This window comes from Eriocheir sinensis, chromosome 66 (assembly GCF_024679095.1).
Source record: "Eriocheir sinensis breed Jianghai 21 chromosome 66, ASM2467909v1, whole genome shotgun sequence".
In the NCBI taxonomy this organism is placed as follows: Eukaryota; Metazoa; Arthropoda; class Malacostraca; order Decapoda; family Varunidae; genus Eriocheir; species Eriocheir sinensis.
Genome location: NC_066574.1, coordinates 2,018,900 through 2,038,161, shown reverse-complemented (window position 1 = coordinate 2,038,161; position 19,262 = coordinate 2,018,900). Strand labels below are relative to the sequence as shown.

At 46.1% G+C, this 19,262-nt stretch overlaps 1 protein-coding gene across 1 annotated transcript; it reads right to left on the bottom strand.

Annotated features, from left to right (window-relative positions):
* Window positions 1-15,191: 15,191 nt before the first annotated feature.
* LOC126987685 (cuticle protein AMP1A-like) lies at window positions 15,192-18,425 on the bottom strand. The gene is made up of 3 exons (XM_050844814.1): window positions 18,348-18,425; window positions 15,908-16,110; window positions 15,192-15,503 (listed from the first exon to the last, which is right to left on the bottom strand). Exons 1-3 carry the CDS (start codon window positions 18,354-18,356, stop codon window positions 15,317-15,319), a joined length of 399 nt encoding a protein of 132 aa, XP_050700771.1. The 5' UTR covers window positions 18,357-18,425; the 3' UTR covers window positions 15,192-15,316.
* Between the last annotated feature and the right edge of the window lie 837 nt (window positions 18,426-19,262).

Here is a 19,262-nt window from a genome sequence, read left to right as displayed (position 1 = left end):
TAGATTCATCGCTACACGCCTCAGGTCTAGGGTCCGGTTTGTCTTTTTGTTTTGTTTTCTTTTTTAGAGTCGCCGCCAAGATGTGTTAGCGATGAGTAATTTTAATTCAGCCAAAAGCCCCGCAAATATGAAAGACTGTACCATTTGTAACTGTTTTGAGTACTGATTCATTTATGAAGCTGCGAGCAAAGCGATATATATATATATATATATATATATATATACATATATATATATATATACATATATATATATATATATATATATATATATATATATATATATATATATATATATATATATATATATATATATATATATATATATATATATATATATATATATAAATATATATATATATATATATATATATATATATATATATATATATATATATATATATATATATGATTCAAAGGAAAACCAGAAACTTAAAATTAACATATAAAAAGTTTGTGGTATGATTTTTCTTATTTATTTCATTCGTATTTTAGTGTTAGTATTACTCTCTTCCTCATTTCCTTTTTTGTTAAATTCTTTTCTTTGTTTCCTCTCTCGCTTTCAAAGCAATATATATCGACTTATATACCTCTGGCTCAAACACTTTTAATCTAGTCTATGAGAGCAAACACCTGTCCTGACGTCAGTCTTCGCAACGCTGGTTGGTTTGGTGAATGGGCAGCTGTGTCTTGTACAAGGGTAAACTGGTGGTGCCGGGCCCGTGACCAGAGGGCGAACCAAACCCCCACCTCCGCAGGCAACCAGAGGAGCTCAGGAACAATTTTGGGTGGCGCAACACTGAAGCATTTGCCTATCAACTTATGGTCATATTTTTTAACGTATCAGGTTCCCATCAAGACTATTTTCCAAGGCCACAGAGAAGATTAACCGGGTTTTCATGGCTGTATTTTCCGTTCATGGTGCAGAAGTCGTATAAAACTACCACCAGGATCACAAAACACTCCATGAAAACCCCAGCAACTTTTACGAGAGGCTTCTCAGACAGGCGAACTACGGTGCCGATGCGTTTAAAAATATAGGTTGTAGTCTTCGTGTTCCCTGACAGGTTACGCTGTATTAAGAGAATTCAAATGTTCCTATCAATAAACATAACACATATTTCACGTTTTATTGGGCTTAATATTAATAATTGTTTCGTTTTAGTCTTATCCAAGCGAGGCAATTCCTACCTGTCATTCCTTCGTGAGTTTTCCTCTGGGCAAGTTTCCCTTTATGGAGACTTAGGAAGGTGAAGGACAGGAGAGCAGTTTGGTTACCCTTGACTGAGCCGTGGGCACGACGCTGAGCTGGCGTTGCGTTAAGAGCACCGTGTTCCTGGATCCGGTGAGGTGTGGTGGCATTGTTGATAGACAGGTCACGTTTCTGGGGTAATGCTGGGCCGTCTATCGTGTTTCGGGTATTCGTTACAACAACAAACAAGAGTTGAAAGTGTTGCAACGGTAGAGATGTGGTGCCTCCTATGTTGTGTTCCGTCAAGTGGTGTTGTGCTCTGTATTATGATGGTCTCTTTGGAGTGTTGCGATGATTGTGTTGCAGCGTAAGTGTTGCTGCCTTAGGTACAAGTATTTACGAACCTTTGACTGTATGAATAGGGAGGTTGTGTTGCAGGGGAAGTGTTGCTGCCTTAGGTACAAGTAATTACGACCCTTTTACTGTACGAATTGGGAGATTGTGTTGCAGGGGAAGTGTTGCTGCCTTACGTACAAGTAATTACGACCCTTTTACTGTACGAATAGGGAGATTGTGTTGCAGGGGAAGTGTTGCTGCCTTACGTACAAGTATTTACGACCCTTTTACTGTACGAATAGGGAGATTGTGTTGCAGGAGGAGTGTTGCTGCCTTAGGTACAAATATTTACGACACTTTTACTGTACGAATAGGGAGATTGTGTTGCGGCGGAAGTGTTGCTGCCTTAGGTACAAGTATTTACGACACTTTTACTGTACGAATTGGGAGATTGTGTTGCAGCGGAAGTGTTGCTGCCTTAGGTTCAAGTAATTACGACCCTTTGACTGATGGAATAGAGAGATTGTGTTGCAGGAGGAGTGTTGCTGCCTTAGGAACAAGTATTTACGACATTTTTACTGTACGAATAGGGAGATTGTGTTGCAGGAGGAGTGTTGCTGCCTTAGGTTCAAGTAATTACGAACCTTTGACTGTACGAATAGGGAGATTGTGTTGCAGCGAAAGTGTTGCTGCCTTAGGTACAAGTATTTACGACCCTTTTACTGTACGAATAGAGAGAATGTGTTGCAGGGGAGTGTTGCTGCCTTAGGTACAAGTATTTACGATCCTTTTACTGTACGAATAGGGAGATTGTGTTGCGGCGGAAGTGTTGCTGCCTTAGGTACAAGTATTTACGACCCTTTTACTGTACGAATTGGGAGATTGTGTTGCAGGAGGAGTGTTGCTGCCTTAGGTTCAAGTAATTACGATCCTTTTACTGTACGAATTGGGAGATTGTGTTGCAGGAGGAGTGTTGCTGCCTTGGTGTAATGACCCGTGTACAGCATATGGATTGATGGCAAAATTAATATTCGTTGCACTCAGAAATTATCAGAATGTAGGGTCGATAATAAGCAGTTTTTTTTATTTTATTTTTATTCGTCTTGGTTCATAATAACAGCTGCACTTTCTTCTTCTTTTCTTCCTTTTCAATGTCAGCTTTTATTTCCACTCTCCCTGTTTTTTTTCTTCTTTTTTATCTTTGCTTTATCGTCTGTTCCATTGTTCCTCTTTCTTTATTTCTTTCATCCCTTTTTTTTTTTAATTCCTACTTTATTTCTTCCCTTTTTTTTATGTGTGTATTTTTGGTGGCTTTTTCAATGTCTTTTTTTTCCCCTGTTTCTGCTCTCATTTTTTTTTCTTTATTTCCTGTTCCTATTTTTTCCTGTTTATTTTTTTCTCTTCCTTCCGTTGCTTCATATTCTCAGTCTGACTTCTCCTTTTTCGTATATTTCTGGTGATTTATTTTCTTTGTTTCTTTCTTCTTCCGTTTCTGCCCTCATTTTTTTTCTTTATTTCCTGTTCCTATTTTTTCCTGTTCATTTTTTTCTCTTCCTTCCGTTGCTTCATATTCTCAGTCTTACATCTTTTCCTTTTTCGTATATTTCTGGTGATTTATTTTCTTTGTTTCTTTCGTCTTCCGTTTCTGACCTCATTTTTTTCTTTATTTCCTGTTCCTATTTGTTCCTGTTTATTTTTTTCTCTTCCTTCCGTTGCTTCATATTCTCAGTCTGACTTCTCCTTTTTCGTATATTTCTGGTGATTTCTTTTCTTTGTGTCTTTCTTCTTCCGTTTCTGACCTCATTTTCTTTATATCTCGTAGTGCACTTTTACCTCTAATTATTTTGCTCCTTTTTCTTTCCTTCATTCCTTGCTTCTATGTTTTCCTTCCCCTTATTCCATTTATGTTACGTGTGTTTTTAATCTTCGTTCATCTTCTCTATTTCTTTACTTCGTCCTTACATGCCATTTTTTTCTCCTATCTATTATCATCGTGCACTTTTATTTAATTATTTTCCTCCCTTCATTCTTTCCTTCCCTTGACTCCGTGCTTGTGATGCTTATTTCAGCCTTCGTTCATCTCTGCTTCATTTTAACGTGCCATCTTTTTTCTTCTTCTTTTTATCATCATCTTCAGTTGCTTCGTTATCGTCAACAACATCTGCTTCATCACGTTCTGCCTCATTTATCAGGCGGCAGCATCCAACTTGTACCTTTCCCAACAAGTAAGAACAGCCACCAAGTCTCCCTGACCGGCCACCAGTCACTCGGCGGCCCAGATCCAGCTCCAGTTAATCGACCTTGACCACGGCTAGAGGCACACCAACGCGTTTTTTCCCCTCGCCGTTGCATCCTCGCGTGTCGCTGTTTATGCCGTCATGAGGTTGCCCAACGCGGTGCAGCGGGGCAACCTACTGATCGATCCGTCTCGCGCTATTCCTGGCACTAAACGTGGGAGGAAATAGCTGGAAGGAAGGGAGAGTATCGGGAGGCGTGAGAGGGTGAGAAAGCAGCGTGGGTGGGGCGTGGTCGTTAGCTTATGTATAGGATGAAGGAATGCATAAACCGATGGCAAAACCGTCTCGCCTTATATCTGGCGCTAAACATGAGACGAAATAGCTAAAGGATGGGACAGGGAGGCGTGAGACGGTGAGATAGCAGTGTGGGTGTTGTGTGTGTTTGTGGTCGTTAGCTTATGTATAGGATGAAGGAATGCATAAACCGATGGCAAAACCGTCTCGCGTTATTTCTGGCGCTAAACATGAGACGAAATAGCTAAAGGAAGGGACAGGGAGGCGTGAGACGGTGAGAAAGAAGTGTGGGTGTTGTCAAGCGTGTGTTTGTGGTCGTTAGCTTATGTATTGGATGAAGGAATTGATATATCGGTGGAAAAACTGTCTCGTGTTATTTCTGTCACTAAACGGGATGAAATAGCAGGAAGAAAGGGACAGGGAGGCGTGAGAAAGCAGTGTGGGTGTTATCAATCCTGTGGGTGTGGGCGTTAGCTAATGTATAGGCTGCAAAAGGATGATCTTCGATAGGAGCGGCAACAACAACAACAACAACAACAAAACCACCACCACCATTATCATCATCTAAATCAGTGTCAGTCGTAATCTATTAATAGTGCCAAGCTTCTTCAGGTGGGCCTATAATAGTCACATGTGGGCCAAGTGAGTGCCTGCCGCCTTGCCTTGCCTTTCCCCGCCATCAGAGTAAGTGGAGCGGTGAGTGCCACGGTGTGTCCTCCAAGTCGTGTTGTGCAAAAGGCAAGGCAAGGCAAGGCAAGGCAAGGCAAGGCAAGGCAGGGTAGGGCAGGGCAGGGCAGGCAGGCGCTCCATTATCCAAGAGCCGATTGCAGGCCTGACCCGCGCTCTCCTACAACCGTTACTCGTCTTGACCACCTTCAATAAGACTTAGTGTACCTTTCTTCCCTTCCCCTCTCCTCTCTTCTCTCTTCTCTCATCTCTTCTCACGTCGCCGCCCCTCTCTGCTTATGAAGGTGTTTGTGTATCTAAGCAGATGCGTAATAATTCCAAATGAAACTGCTCCTTGTCACTTTTATATCATGATTTTATTTTCGTGTTGCCTGTAACGCCGGTGGTCTTTCTTGAGGGGCCTCTTGGGCGACCCCGGCTCGTTAGTGGCGCAGGCGAATTTTATTTATAGTGTCTGCCGGGATGATATTTGTATTCCGTGGTAAAAACAAACTTCCTCAACGTCATATTCAGTATTTTAAGTAACCCAATCAGAGTACTATGCCCGTTTTGTTTTGATCTTCATCTTTTCATTCATAAACTTTTTTTGTTTTTTTATTCTATTTTTCTTTTTGTTTAGATCTCATTATAACAAGTTAGTTGCCTGAAATGTTTGGAAGGCTTCAAAAAAGGCGGCAGATCAGGTATTAGAAAAGTACTTTCATAAGATATTTTTTTCAATATAATCATAATCGTAAATAAACATTTTAGATATTTCAAATGTTTCCCGTCCTCCTCCTCCTTAACCTCTCCCTCCTCCTCCTCCTCCTCCTCCTCCTCCTTTTTCGCCTTTGCTGTCTTTCATCTTCCACCTTTGATTAGATAGTCAGTGTAGCTTGTCACAAACAGCCTCCTAAGGACCAGCAGGTCTGCTGTTGTTTGTTCATCCTTTGTGTTTCTTTGTGTTCCTCCTCCTCCTCCTCTCTCTCTCTCCTCTCCTTGCTTCTCTCTCTCTCTCTCTCTCTCTCTCTCTCTCTCTCTCTCTCTCTCTCTCTCTCTCTCTCTCTCTCTCTCTCACACACACACACACACACACACACACACACACACACACACAACCCCCCCCACACACACACACCATACTATTTCTCGTGGATGGAAAATTAAAAAAAAAAAAAAACACGATTTCTAAGCTTCACGCATTTTCCTTTCACTCCATAAATGAAAGAGATTGAAGAACAAGTAAAATAAATTAATTCCTGAAAATCATATGAGATAATCCACCTTCACACACACACACACACACACACACACACACACACACACACACACACACACACACACACACACACACACACACACACACACACACACACACACACACACACACACAACTTGAATTTAATATCACAATCTCACGAGTCAGGTCAAGCAAGATGATTAGAGGCTATATACCAGATGGTAGGTGGTTCTCTCTCTCTCTCTCTCTCTCTCTCTCTCTCTCTCTCTCTCTCTCTCTCTCTCTCTCTCTCTCTCTCTCTCTCTCTCTCTCTCTCTCTCTATCTCTCTCTCTCTCTCTCTCTCTCTCTCTCTCTCTCTCTCTCTCTCTCTCTCTCTCTCTCTCTCTCTCTCTCTCTCTCTCCCTACCCCACCCTAGGCGTCCATTATGTCCGCTCTCAAGTTCAAGTTCAAGTAAGCCAGATCGAGTCTCGCCTGCCTCTCTCGCCCTTCTTTTTAAACTCGTCTTCCTCCTCCTCGCTGCCTGGCCTCCCTCTCCCTATTATTATGTTTTTACAGACTTGCGTCGATTATGAATGACTATAATGATTTCCAACGCCTACCCTTCTTCCTCCTCCTCTTTTTTCTTCTCCTTTTCCTCCTCCTCCTCCTACTACTACTACGACTACATATTACTACTACTACTACTACTACTACTACTACTACTACTACTACTACTACTACTACTTCTACTACTACTACTACTTTTTTTTTTTTTTTTACTACTACACAACATAAATGATACCTCCACCCATGTTTATTTTCCCGACACATAATCATGGAGGGCTCCATAGTTTGGAGGTCATTAGCCCCAACTCTGTTCGCTAATGACTGTGGCATCCAACCATATCGCTAATACTACCTGACACTAAATCACCTATCATCTATTACGTCTAGATCCCCCTTTCCTTCCCTACTCAAGTCACTCCCGACCCACCCTAATGTCACTCTCCACCACTGTGGCTTCATAGTCCATATTGGAGATGTTGGTGGCTTTTGGGCCAGAGTGTCTGGTGCCCCTGAGACATAGGATGGCCGACCTGAGCAGGGAGAACGAGAGGCGACACCTCATCCAGGCGACAACGTGGCTCCTTGGCTGTTGCTTCTTTTCTGAGATTAGTTCCGCGAGGCGTGTGTAGAAGCATTGGGCCCTGGGACCCATCCCGCCGGATGTGGTGAATAGCTGCCCTGATCCACATGTTGGATTCTTTCACCGTATGCCCTTGTCTTCTCCTGCTCGTTCCTGTGGTGGGCGGCTTGCAGGGGCAGCTCACGGTGACAGGCAGCCATCGGGTCGAATATGCGGATGTCCATGAACGCCCGCTGTCCGCGCACCCAGAATCCGCGGGCACTTACATCAACCCGTGCCTCCTGTGAGGTATTGGTCGTCCTGTACCGAAGGTGTTCGCCGTCCAGGGGAAGCAGTGCCGGCTCGGTAGTGACGTCTTGGCATACCTCCCCGAGCATGCTGGCTGTCAGATCCCTCACTTCATCGTGTCGAATACAGACGAAGCCTCCTTTTTACATGTCATGGTGTGGGTGACATCATTTGGTGATCCACATGCACAGAGATCAGGCAGTCCCTCAATCGGCCAGCCATATCTCAGAGCAATGGCGTCGACAAATTCTTGTTTGTTGAGGCTGAAGCCCTTTGCTCTGATTGGTAATGACGTTAGCCAGTTAGAGGCGCCTGCCTCCTGTGCTGTGTGTATTTTTCTACCCATTTCTGTGGACAGGTGGTGTGTAAGACGGTCCAGCTCGTCTTTTAGGCCTTTTGCCTTTCTTCTGAGATTTTTCTTTTAATATCTCTTATTTCTGTTTGGTCTATCTCGCCCTCTGCCTCCTGAGCGATGATCCTGTTGATGAGTGACCTGGTAAGGCTGATGGAGTTTTGGTTCTCCTTATCTGCCAGCTGCTCAGGGTTGGTGATCCCCATCCCACCCAGTCTTGGGGGAAGTGCTAGCATATCCCTCTCCTCCTCCCCAAAGCATGAGATTTCACCAGCGCCGGCAAGAATACATTCTTGACGGCATTTTCCAGTGGTCGGAGGAGTGGACTGATGCCGGGGATGGTGCGCATCAGGAACGTCCACCGATGTTGGATGCCGTGGGTGTACGCTGAATAGGCAGCGTGTGGCTCAGTCTTGGCAATGGCAGACAAAGCTTCTATTTCCTTCACCCATTCAGCTACTTTGTCTCCCACGTACTCCTTCTTATATACCTCTGTCCCGATCACTGCACCTAAGTGTCGTTGTCCGTCTTTTGTTACAATGACGCCACTTCCTCTAAAAGTTTCTGCGGCATGGTCATAATGTTCAGGTTTGGCAATAAGGACAGACTTGGTGGCGTTAGGGATGTATCCTATCTCAGGGCCGGCGGTGTTCACAGTGTCCCACCACCCTTTTAAGTCTGAGATTTTACCAGCACCTGAGAGGTCATCCGCATAAGCCACCTGTTTCACCCGTGTTTCTGCGAACGCGATTTCATTTTGGAGGACTGATAGGCCCAGGGCGTACATAGCCATGGCTATTGGGCCACCTTGTGTTGTTCCCTCAGATGATTTTAACACTTTCACTTTTCCACTGTGGCTATTTATGTATAAGTCGGTCGGGTATGTATAGGTATTTTCGACATACATAGCTAAGCTGGGGCACTTGGTTTTAATGTTGTGTATCATAGTCTTTCTATTTATTGTGTTGAAGGCATTTTTGGCGTCAACAAGAAGCACTGCTTCGCACTCCACGTGGTCGAATATCTCCCGCATGGCATGGACTGCTGCTTCTCCTCCTGCCTGCTGCCCCGCACAAACTTGGAGGTTCCCTGCTGCCATTCTCACATCTTCTTTGACGACAGCCATGATGCATTTGCCTACGACGCGCCGCAGGACTTCTCCGACTCCTATAGGCCTGCATCCCGGCCTCTTGTCCAGGGGAATGAGGCGGCATGCCGTCAGGGCGTCCACATAGTGGCAGCAGGAGGAGGCGAGTTTTCTTGCCAGTGCTGTAATGGTGTTGCGTAAGTCACCAGCTGCATTGCCAAAGTTGGCGCTGCTCAGCAAGCTTCGCCATCCCCGTGCATCAAGTCCTGAGGGCCCCGCGCTGCCACGAGTCTGGAGGGCCTTCTTCCACACCATCTCTCCTGTTATCCTTTCGTAAATAACTGGATTCGGTGGTTGGTGACATCCTGCCAGTCTCAGTCCCTTCAGGTCACTCGGTGGAGGATGTTTTTCCTTGAGTTGATTGATCGTGTCCCTGGTGAGTGGAAGCACACCCCGTGTGGAATTTTCTGACAAGGCTCGTGTTGCAGACGCAACGTTGCCTTGTCGCATTTTGTCTGCAAACTTCCGGGCCCTGTCTTCTGTGGGGGTGTTGTTTTGTTGGGGTTCGGGGAGCCTCTCCTGTATGGCTCTGGCTTCTCCAAGGAGGGCATCTAACTCGTTAGTTTGCCACAAGGCAACCCGCCTTCTTTATGCCTCGATATTTTCGGCTTGTTTGGTCTTTGGGTGTGCTTTTTGGAGGAAGAGATGGGGGAGAGTGAATACAATTTTCAGGGATAGGGGCGCCAGTGGTGTGTTCTGGATGTAGTTATTTAACAGGGTGACAATTTCTTTGATGATAAATGTCGTGGCTCCACATCTGGGTGGTTCAAAAAGATTTCTTGCAGACCACCCAACAACTTCAAGGTATGTGTCATCCACCCACCTCGTTGCTTCCCCCTCCGCTAGCCCCTTCCAAGCAAAGCTTCCCCCGACCTCCGCCGCGCCCTGTCCAGTCGAAGAGGAAGAGTGATGAGGGGGTGGTGGTAGTGGTGTTGGTAGTGGCAACATTGGAGGTGCCAATGGAAGGGGTGGTACCGGTTGAGGGGGATATAGAGGTGGCGGTTGTGCAGCAGCTCCCTCCGACACCCCCTCCCCCCGCTCACTCCTTCCCCGGCGGCCCTCATTGTCCCCGCGGTGTCGCGCTTCATCGTTATCCTCCCTGCTCTGATCCCTGCCCAGGGGATTTTGGCACCTGTCGCTCTTCTTACAGTTCGTACAGCGTCTTTTCTCCTTAACACATGCACAATTTATACATCTGTGATCTTCTTTTGTACAAACGCAGCATCTTCTTTGGCTTGGAGGGTCAAGCATTTATAAAATTATAGATATTGATATTAATGACAACAGGAATATTGGTAGTACATGTAGTAATAATGACTGATTATTGATTATGATTGGAAGTAGTAGTGATATCTACTGTGGAATGACACTACTATTAATATTCCTATTAGTTTAGCGATATTGATAGATATATAGATAGGATTATAATCAATATAATAGGCTGACACATTGTTTTCAAAGGGTGAAAGAGAGAGAGAGAGAGAGAGAGAGAGAGAGAGAGAGAGAGAGAGAGAGAGAGAGAGAGAGAGAGAGAGAGAGAGAGAGAGAGAGAGAGAGAGAGAGAGTTGGGATGGAGATATTATCAGTGCGATGTGGAGAAATTTGTTAGTGTCAGCATGGCATCGAGGTTACAGAGGTTAGCGTAACCAAGGGGCGGTTGGTGCGGTGTGGGGAGCGAGGGGGCCGGGGGTATGGGCGTATAGTGTGAAGAGAGGGTGGGTGGGGAAGAGACAGGAGAGGTCGGTGTGAAGGAGAGAGAGAGAGAGAGAGAGAGAGAGTAATAATTGTAATTGCATCAGAACAGAAGTAAACAAAGTATTAAAATTATATTAATGACACTAACGTCGATAATAATGTAAGCAGTAGTTTTGATAGTAGTGATAGTATGAACACAAGTAATATGAATAATAATAATGACAAGAATATTATACTACTACTACTACTACTACTACTACTACTACTACTACTATTACTACTACTACTACTACTACTACTACTACTACTACTACTACTACTACTACTACTACTACTACTACTACTACTACTACTACAACATAAATGATACCTCCACCCATGTTTATTTTCCCGACACATAATCATGGAGGGCTCCATAGCTTGGAGGTCATTAGCCCCAACTCTGTTCGCTAATGACTGTGGCATCCAACCATATCACTAATACTACCTGACACTAAATCACCTATCATCTATTACGTCTAGATCCCCCTTTCCTTCCCTACTCAAGTCACTCCCGACCCACCCTAATGTCACTCTCCACCACTGTGGCTTCATAGTCCATATTGGAGATGTTGGTGGCTTTTGGGCCAGAGTGTCTGGTGCCCCTGAGACATTGGATGGCCGAACTGAGCAGGGAGAACGAGAGGCGACACCTCATCCAGGCGACAACGTGGCTCCTTGGCTGATGCTTCTTTTCTGAGATTAGTTCCGCGAGGCGTGCGTAGAAGCATTGGGCCCTGGGACCCATCCCGCCGGATGTGGTGAAGACGACGGGGTGGTCTGATCCACATGTTGGATTCTTTCACCGTATGCCCTTGTCTTCTCCTGCTCGTTCCTGTGGTGGGCGGCTTGCAGGGGCAGCTCACGGTGACAGGCAGCCATCGGGTCGAATATGCGGATGTCCATGAACGCCCGCTGTCCGCGCACCCAGAATCCGCGGGCACTTACATCAACCCGTGCCTCCTGTGAGGTATTGGCTGTCCTGTACCGACTACTACTACTACTACAACTACTACTACTACTACTACTACTACTACTACTACTACTACTACTACTACTACTACTACTACTACTACTACTACTACTACTACTACTACTACTACTACTACTACTACTACTACTACTACTACTACTACTACTACTACTACTACTACTACTCTCCCTCCTCCTATCTTCTACTATTCCCACATTCATCCCTCCTCCTCCTCCTCCTCCACACAACACGCATACTTTGTCAGATGATAAATTCGCTTTTAAAGAGGAGTGGCTGCGATCAGAATGCGAGGGGCGTCTCGTGCGCGAAGGTTGCATCCTGTCATCACCTTCCTGACAATGCTTTATGATTTTATACGAGCCAACTTGGGGCCATCCAGATTCTTGAGCATATCGGCGCCCAAGCACGCATATTTTGACACCGTTTTCGTAGGAGTTTGGGGCATTTCCAGGGGTAGTTTCATGACCCTGGTTGTAGTTTGACCCATCCTCTGTGCCTTGAAGCTGTAAAAACACGCATTTAAACCCGATTGATCTCCTTTTTGCCTGTGAAAATAGTTTTATGTGAACCAACCTTGTGACATATTCTTAAACATCTCGACGGCGCCCAAGCACACATATTTTGACACCGTTTTCGTAGGAGTTTGGGGCATTCCCAAGGGTAGTTTTATGACCCTGGTTGTAGTTTGACCCATCCTCTGTGCCGTGAAGCTGTAAAACACACACATTTGAACCCGATTGATCTCCTTTTTTTTTTTTTGCCTGTGAAAATAGTTTTATGTGAACCAACCTTGTGACATATTCTTAAACATCTCGACGGCGCCCAAGCACATATATCTGACACTGTTTTCGTAAGTTTTGAACATTTCCGGGGTATGTTTATGACCTTGGTGGTAGTTTGAGCCTTCCTCTGTACCGTGAATGTAATAGAGCATGCATTAGAGCCCGATTGATCTCCTCTTTGGCCTTTGGAAATAGTTGGTGTATGGTGTTTTTGGAAGAGTCTGACGATACCGACCCAAGAGTCTTATCTGACAAACAAGTGGAGGCCAAAAAGGAGATCTGTCGGGTATTAATGCGTGTTTTTTAGATTCACGGCACAGAGGAAGGGTCAAACTACCACCACCGAGGTCTTTAAACTACCCGTGGAAATGCCCAAAACTCATACGAACAGTCAAATGTTTTAGTTTTTTTCAGATTCACGGCACAGAGGAAGGTCAAAATCACCACCAGGGTCATAAAGCTACCCCTGGAAATGCCCAAAACTCATATGAAAACTGCCAAATAGGTGTTTTTTTTTTAGATTCACGGCACAGAGGAAGGTCAAAATCACCACCAGTGTCATAAAGCTACCCCTGGAAATGCCAAAAACTCATAGAAAAACAGTTTCCAATGTGTTTTTTTTGTTTTTTAGAATCGCACCACCAGTCATAAGGCTACCCCTGGAAATGCCAAAAACTCATGGAAAAACAGTGTCCTATATGTTTTTTTTTTTTTTTTTTTTTTTTTAAGAATCGCACCACCAGAGTCATAAAGCTACCCCTGGAAATGCCAAAAACTCCTATAAAAAATGTTAAATATGTGCACTTGGGCGCCGAAGGGAGGGGGAATGGGGATCGTAAATTTACCCAAGTCAAGATACATAATCCGACAATATTTTTGGGCGCCCGACTCGACACGGGGGCGACTTGATGATGGCTGTTGTCGGGAACGATGCACCGCGCCTCCGTCATTAGGCGATAGTGGAGCGGCCGGACCACTCATCACGCCGGGCCGCCGTCGCCCTCACGTCACCACTGCGGCGCTGCCCTCACGCCCATATTGTGTCGAATGAAGTATGTGCCTGTGTGTGTGTGTGTGTGTGTGTGTTGGCCTCACCGCTACCCGCCCCGCCCCGCCCACACCGCCCTCCCTCTTTAGTGTGTGTTTGTGTGTGTGTGTGTAACATAGCTCCCCTTCCTCTCAGCTGGTCCATGAAATATGCAAATCAGTATCTACGCCTCGTGATTAGTCTCCTTCCACTGCACTCTAACTGTTAAATATTTAGTGAGGGATATGGCCATTGTGATGTACTCGTTAGATAAGACAACACAACTATCGTAATGTCAGTGTGATGCGGTTTGCCAGAATGTCGCGCTGGCTGTAGTTGTCCCTGCATAAAATGTATTTCCCGCTGCAACATTTCCGAGACTCACTCCCGTATTCCTAAGCGTCTCGCCGCAGCAGTTCGCCAGTTTGAAAAGCCTCTCGTACAAGTTCCTGGGTTGGATTTTCATGGACTTTTTTGTGTGATGCTAGTTATAGTTTTATATGACTTCTGCAACTTGAACGGGAAAATCACCCATGTAAACGCGGTCAATTTTCTCTGTGGCCTCGGAAAATAGTCGTAATGGGAGCCCGATACGTTTAACCCGGTAGCTGCGTGGGTCATGTTTGCTATGTCAGGTTAGGTTAGGTTAACTTAGGTTGCGTTAGGTTAGGTTAAAGGCCCCTCTAAGCAAAATAATGAGGAAGAATCATCACTCACGCAAACCATTTCATAATATATATCAACGCATATGTGATCAGTTTATGCATGGCAGAAATTTGGCCCATCGTTGGAACACGGTAAAGCCACAAATTTGGCCCGTCGCTGCTACCGGGATAATAATATGGACCTCACCATTAAACTATAATATCTGTGCTTCGTAAAGTTAATTATTGGTCTGGCCTTCACTTTCTTCACCCGTTCTCAAATTTAGAGGTAGAGACTTCTGACGTCATCTGCCTACGAATGAATAGTGCCAGAAAAAGTGAAGAAGATCTGGCCGCTCGTTCTCACCGGGATGGCACAGGCTTGGTGACTGACCCCAGAGAACCTGTACCCGCCACACTGGTCTCTGCTCATCAGGACGACACGCACGACGCAGCCTCCATATATGAGCACCGCCACTCCGCTGCCACCTGTCTGTCTACCCTTTGCCACCTAGCATAAGCGGCGGCGGCGGAAGGGTAAGCAAAAAGAGTAATGAAGGGAGCTCGGTACGTTTAGTATAATATGGACCTATACTGTCGGCCGGCCCTGAGGTAGCACACACGTTCACCCTCGCTGCGCCGCATAGCTCAAACGCCAGATGTGAGGCTTTAGAAGTGTAGTTGAAATCCCTCGAAATGTTTGTGAGTCCCTTGTTTATGATCGCAACTAAGATGAGCTGTTTTGATGTGATCTCTTCCGTCGCTCTGTATTTATTTGACCAGAGGAACCGCACACGTCAACACACACACACACACACACACACACACACACACACTGTCTTGACCTATAGTTGCTGCCGGTTTCCGTCATCATATAATTATGTCTCACTGCTACGCTTCCATGTGCTGCTTTTTAACGTTGTCTTCTAGTGTAAATGACTCGCCTTTTCCTACACTCATATGGATATCATGGACTGTTTTGTGACGCCAGTGATAGTTTTACACAACTTCTGCACCTTGAGCGGGAAAAGGTACCAGGAAGATCCGGTTAGTCTTCTCTATGGCCTTGGGAAATAGTAATAAAGCCGGGGTTCAGAAGTTGCAAGATTTTGCACGAATCAAACAGCCTCGTCTAACACTTTATATGTATTGTTACACTTAAATACATCAATAAATACATACTTCGGAGATTCGCAACGTTTGCCTGAGGTGCGCAACGCGAGTTATGGACAGTCGTAACATTTCATTTCAAGTGTTTAAGAGGACTCGCCGCGGGCACGCCTGGCGTCCTCCTCGGCGGCGAAGGCGATCTGGTCCAGCACGAACTGGGGAATGGGGTGCGGGAACTCGGGGGCCACGGGCAGCAGGGCAGACTCGGGCTGGAAACCGTTCTCGTCAGCGACAAACTTGAGCTCGACCCGCGTGCCGTCAGGAGCAGTGTAGCTGTTGATAAAGACATTCATTAGTAAATCACTGAGCATGAGAAATACATGTAGGAAAGCGAATAATTGATATAAAGCGTAGGTAAAGAACAATATAATAATATAATAGATACTTGGCCATATAGCCATAGTGAAACCAGATTAGCGAGATCGTTTTTGCGTTGTCTCCCGCGGGTCCTTTCCTCCCCGCCGCTCCGCCACACTGTCCCAACACCTGTCTCTTCCTCTCGTATGTCAGCTATAGGTAACATGGAGAGGAAGAGATAGCTGTTAGGTCTGTGTGGCGGAGCGGTGGGGAGGAAAGGACCCGCGGAAGCCAACGCCAAAACGGTCCCGCCATTCTGGTTCTCACTACAGACAGATTGGTGGTCTGAATGACGGACTGAGTTACGATGCGCCACTCACGAGTACTGGCCCGCCGCGGCGATGGCTCCCTCCGCCACGGGGGAGCCGGCCTGGGACAGCAGGATGCCGTTGCCGGTCTCCACGTCAAAGTTGTACCTCCCGTCGTCCTCTTGAATGCGTTCGTCCCTCAGGATGGGCACGACCTTCTTTTCATCGGGGGTGGGGGCGGCGGCGGCCAGGACGAGGGCGGCGGCGAAGATAATCTGAGGGGCACAGGGCTGTGTTTTAAGACACCATCGCTTCTCACATCAACTATTTCTAAAGGTCAAAGAGGGGATCAATTGGGTTTTCATGGGTGTTTTTTAAGGTTCATGGCACAGAAGAAGGGTCAAACTACCACCAGGGTCATAAAACTACCCCTGGAAAGGCCTACAGCTCCTACGAAAGCCATGTCAGATATGTGAACTTGGGCGACGAAATGTTTTAACATACGACCCACAGCACCTTGGTCAGCCTCTCACAAGTGAATAGTCCGTATTCTTAAACGTATCGTCCACTTCGCCTATTTGAAAAGTCTCTCGTGGAAATCACTGGGATTCTGTGGATGGAGTGTTTTGTGATCCTAGAGATAGTTTTACACGACTTCTGCAAACTTGAACGGGAACAGTCACCACCCAGGAAAGCTTTTACGAACAAGCAAAGTGAAGGACTAACTGTCTTGGGGTAGGTACTTAGGATGCACAAGACATCTCTCTAATCTTTATTACCTGAGGCTCAGAAAAAAAGTGAAGAGAAAAATATCTATCGTGGACGAGAGCTTTATACTTAATGTGATTTTTCGCCTCCACTCAAAGTTCTCAGTGATAGGAACAGGTCAGGTAACGGTAGTAGTAGTAGTAGTAGTAGTAGTGGTGTGGTGGTGGTGGTAATCATAGTGGCGCAGAATGATGATTTCGGTAAACTATTCATATCAAGTAGTAATGGTGGTAGTGACAGGGGGGTCATTAAGATGCTGGTGGTGGTGGAGGTGTCGTGTTGTTGGTAGCAGCTATGTGGTGGTGGTGATGGTGGCATAGAATGGCGATTTCGGTAAGCTATTCATATCAAGTAGTGGTGGTGGTAGTGACATATGGGGTACTTATAATGCTGGTGGTGGTGGTGGTGGCGGCTATGATGATAAAAATGGCAGCAGAAGTGGGCGATGCAATGGTGATGGTCATGGTGGTGATGGTGATGGTGTTGGCAGCTGGTGGAGGTGGTATCAGTGGTAGGGGTAGTAGTATTAGGAGGAGGAGGTGGAGTAGTAGTAGTAATAGTAGTAGTAGTAGTAGTAGTAGTAGTAGTAGTAGTAGGAACAGTAGTAACCGTAGTAACAATCATGATTATACTAACAACGATACTGGTCGTGAATATTCTTGTCGGTAACGGTTAAGTCAGACGGTTCCTCCAGACATGTCCTCCCCCATCTCGTCCCTGTGTTGTGTCTGCGCGTCAAGGATCTCGGCGTTGCTCAGAGGCACGCGAAGACACGCTGACTGGCTGGCCCGTTCAGGCTTATCACGGTCCGCGGCCACATCCCGTCGCTCGTAAACATTGGGAAAGTGTCGCCTATCTCCCGCGGCCGTCAAAGCATTTTCATCCCTCTTAATATTTTCTCTTGGTGTCAGTGAGCGGAGGGAAGAATGTGAGACGAAAATTGCAAGGAATGAATGGAAGGCAAAGTGCGGCATGTGAAGATTTAACACTGTAGCTAACCAGAAGAGCAAATTCATGCCGCTTAATAATTTTCTCTTGGTATCAGTGAGCGGAGGGGAGAGTGTGAAGCGAAAATAGAAGGGAATGAATGGGAGGTGAAGTCTTGCATATAAAGCTATACAAAAATTTTACAGTGCAGTTATAATGAAGCTACATTTTGTTAACTAAGTCAGCTTGAAAAGGGTAACGATGGGAATGAAGGAAAGTAGCAGGGATTGAATGGTAGGTGAAGTGCTGCATAGAAAGCTTCACTAACTTTACAACGAAACTATAAGGAGGATAAATTTTGTTAAGTAAGTCTCGAAGAAGTTTCAGAGCCTCATCGTGCAGCTTGCAAAGGATATAACTATGTGAGTGAAGGAAATGGATGCAGAAACGTACAAACTTTTCCTGTTTTTGTCTCAGAGAAGGACATTTAAAGCTCTTCATCGAATCGTTTAAACCAGAGGACAAATTAGTTTAAGTTTTAAGATAGTTTCCCGCTTCATATAGCGTGCAACCTGCCTGAGAAGTGCACGAAGGTCTGCCAAACACCTGTGAACAACAATCTCGTCTGAAGGGTCTTGTGTGAAGTGCGTCCGCCCTTCGCCGTCCCCGTGTGTCACTGAGCGCCACTGTATCCTGCAGAGCCCAGAGGAGCGTCGGGCGCGGCCGTCAGCCCTGCGTCAGTCAAGCCACTGTCGGCCATTGTCCCAGGGTAGTCAAGTCCAAGTGAGCGGCGCGTCCCTCGCCTTCCTCTACTTACAAGCTTCATCTTGAGTCTTCTTCTTGGAGGAAACTGATGCCCGAGGCCCTGACGACCCTCAGTATATATAGGCGCCAGGAAGAGCCACGAGAGGGTTGCCGCCGCATGCCAGACGGGAACATAATCGCCGCCCTGTCACTCCTCGTCCTGGCGAGGGCCGTGAGGCTTCCCAAAATTATCAACTGCTCTTAGAAACAAGTTATCTAATGGTCACATCTTTTTGTATTTCACTTGATCTTTGGGGTTAAACGGCTTCATAAAATGGAGCGGCAATTCACGGCAGACACCTCCTCCTTCCTGTCCTCGCCGGCCCTCAAGGGTGCGGGGAAAGGTCAACCTTGGCGACGAATTTATCTGTCATCTGTTTTCTACTTTTATGTCTATCATGTAGGTGAGGACACAGCCACCCACGGCCGAGGAGCCGCCGCCCCCACCCCCGTGCTGGGCGACCAGACGCCGGGTCACGCGGGTCTGTTAGGTACGAACACACGCTCGTGCCGGGGCAGTGACGAGCCGTAAACCTCACGCCACTACTCAGGGATTAACATTTTGGCGGGGTCGGCGCTACGGCACTCCACACCCCCGGTTGGTGCGAAGCTTTTAAGGGTCCAGTTATTTGTACTTTTATGCGTAAATTATCTCTCGGCGGACGGAAAAGCCTCCCATTCAGGTCAATTCAAACCTCGCTTGAAAAACTTGCCTCGGAAAGTCAAGAACAGACGAGATTTCAGTATGTAAATTAAAATTACTTTGTGATGTCTTCAAATACTTTCTTGGTGTAGGTTTCACTCCGCCGGCACCCGCTGCGTGATACCAAAGAGAGGGTTTGACGCTGCGTGTGTTTGTGAACTATTGGACACTTTATTCCTGGAATGCTCGGCGTTGTGTGCTCCCGGGGCATCGAAATGATTCCTA

Coding starts and splice junctions, on each gene's coding strand:
- LOC126987685 (XM_050844814.1), bottom strand. Junction 15,504..15,907: donor GCCGCGGCGGGCCAGTACTC/GTGAGTGGCGCA, acceptor CTTTATCAACAG/CTACACTGCTCCTGACGGCA.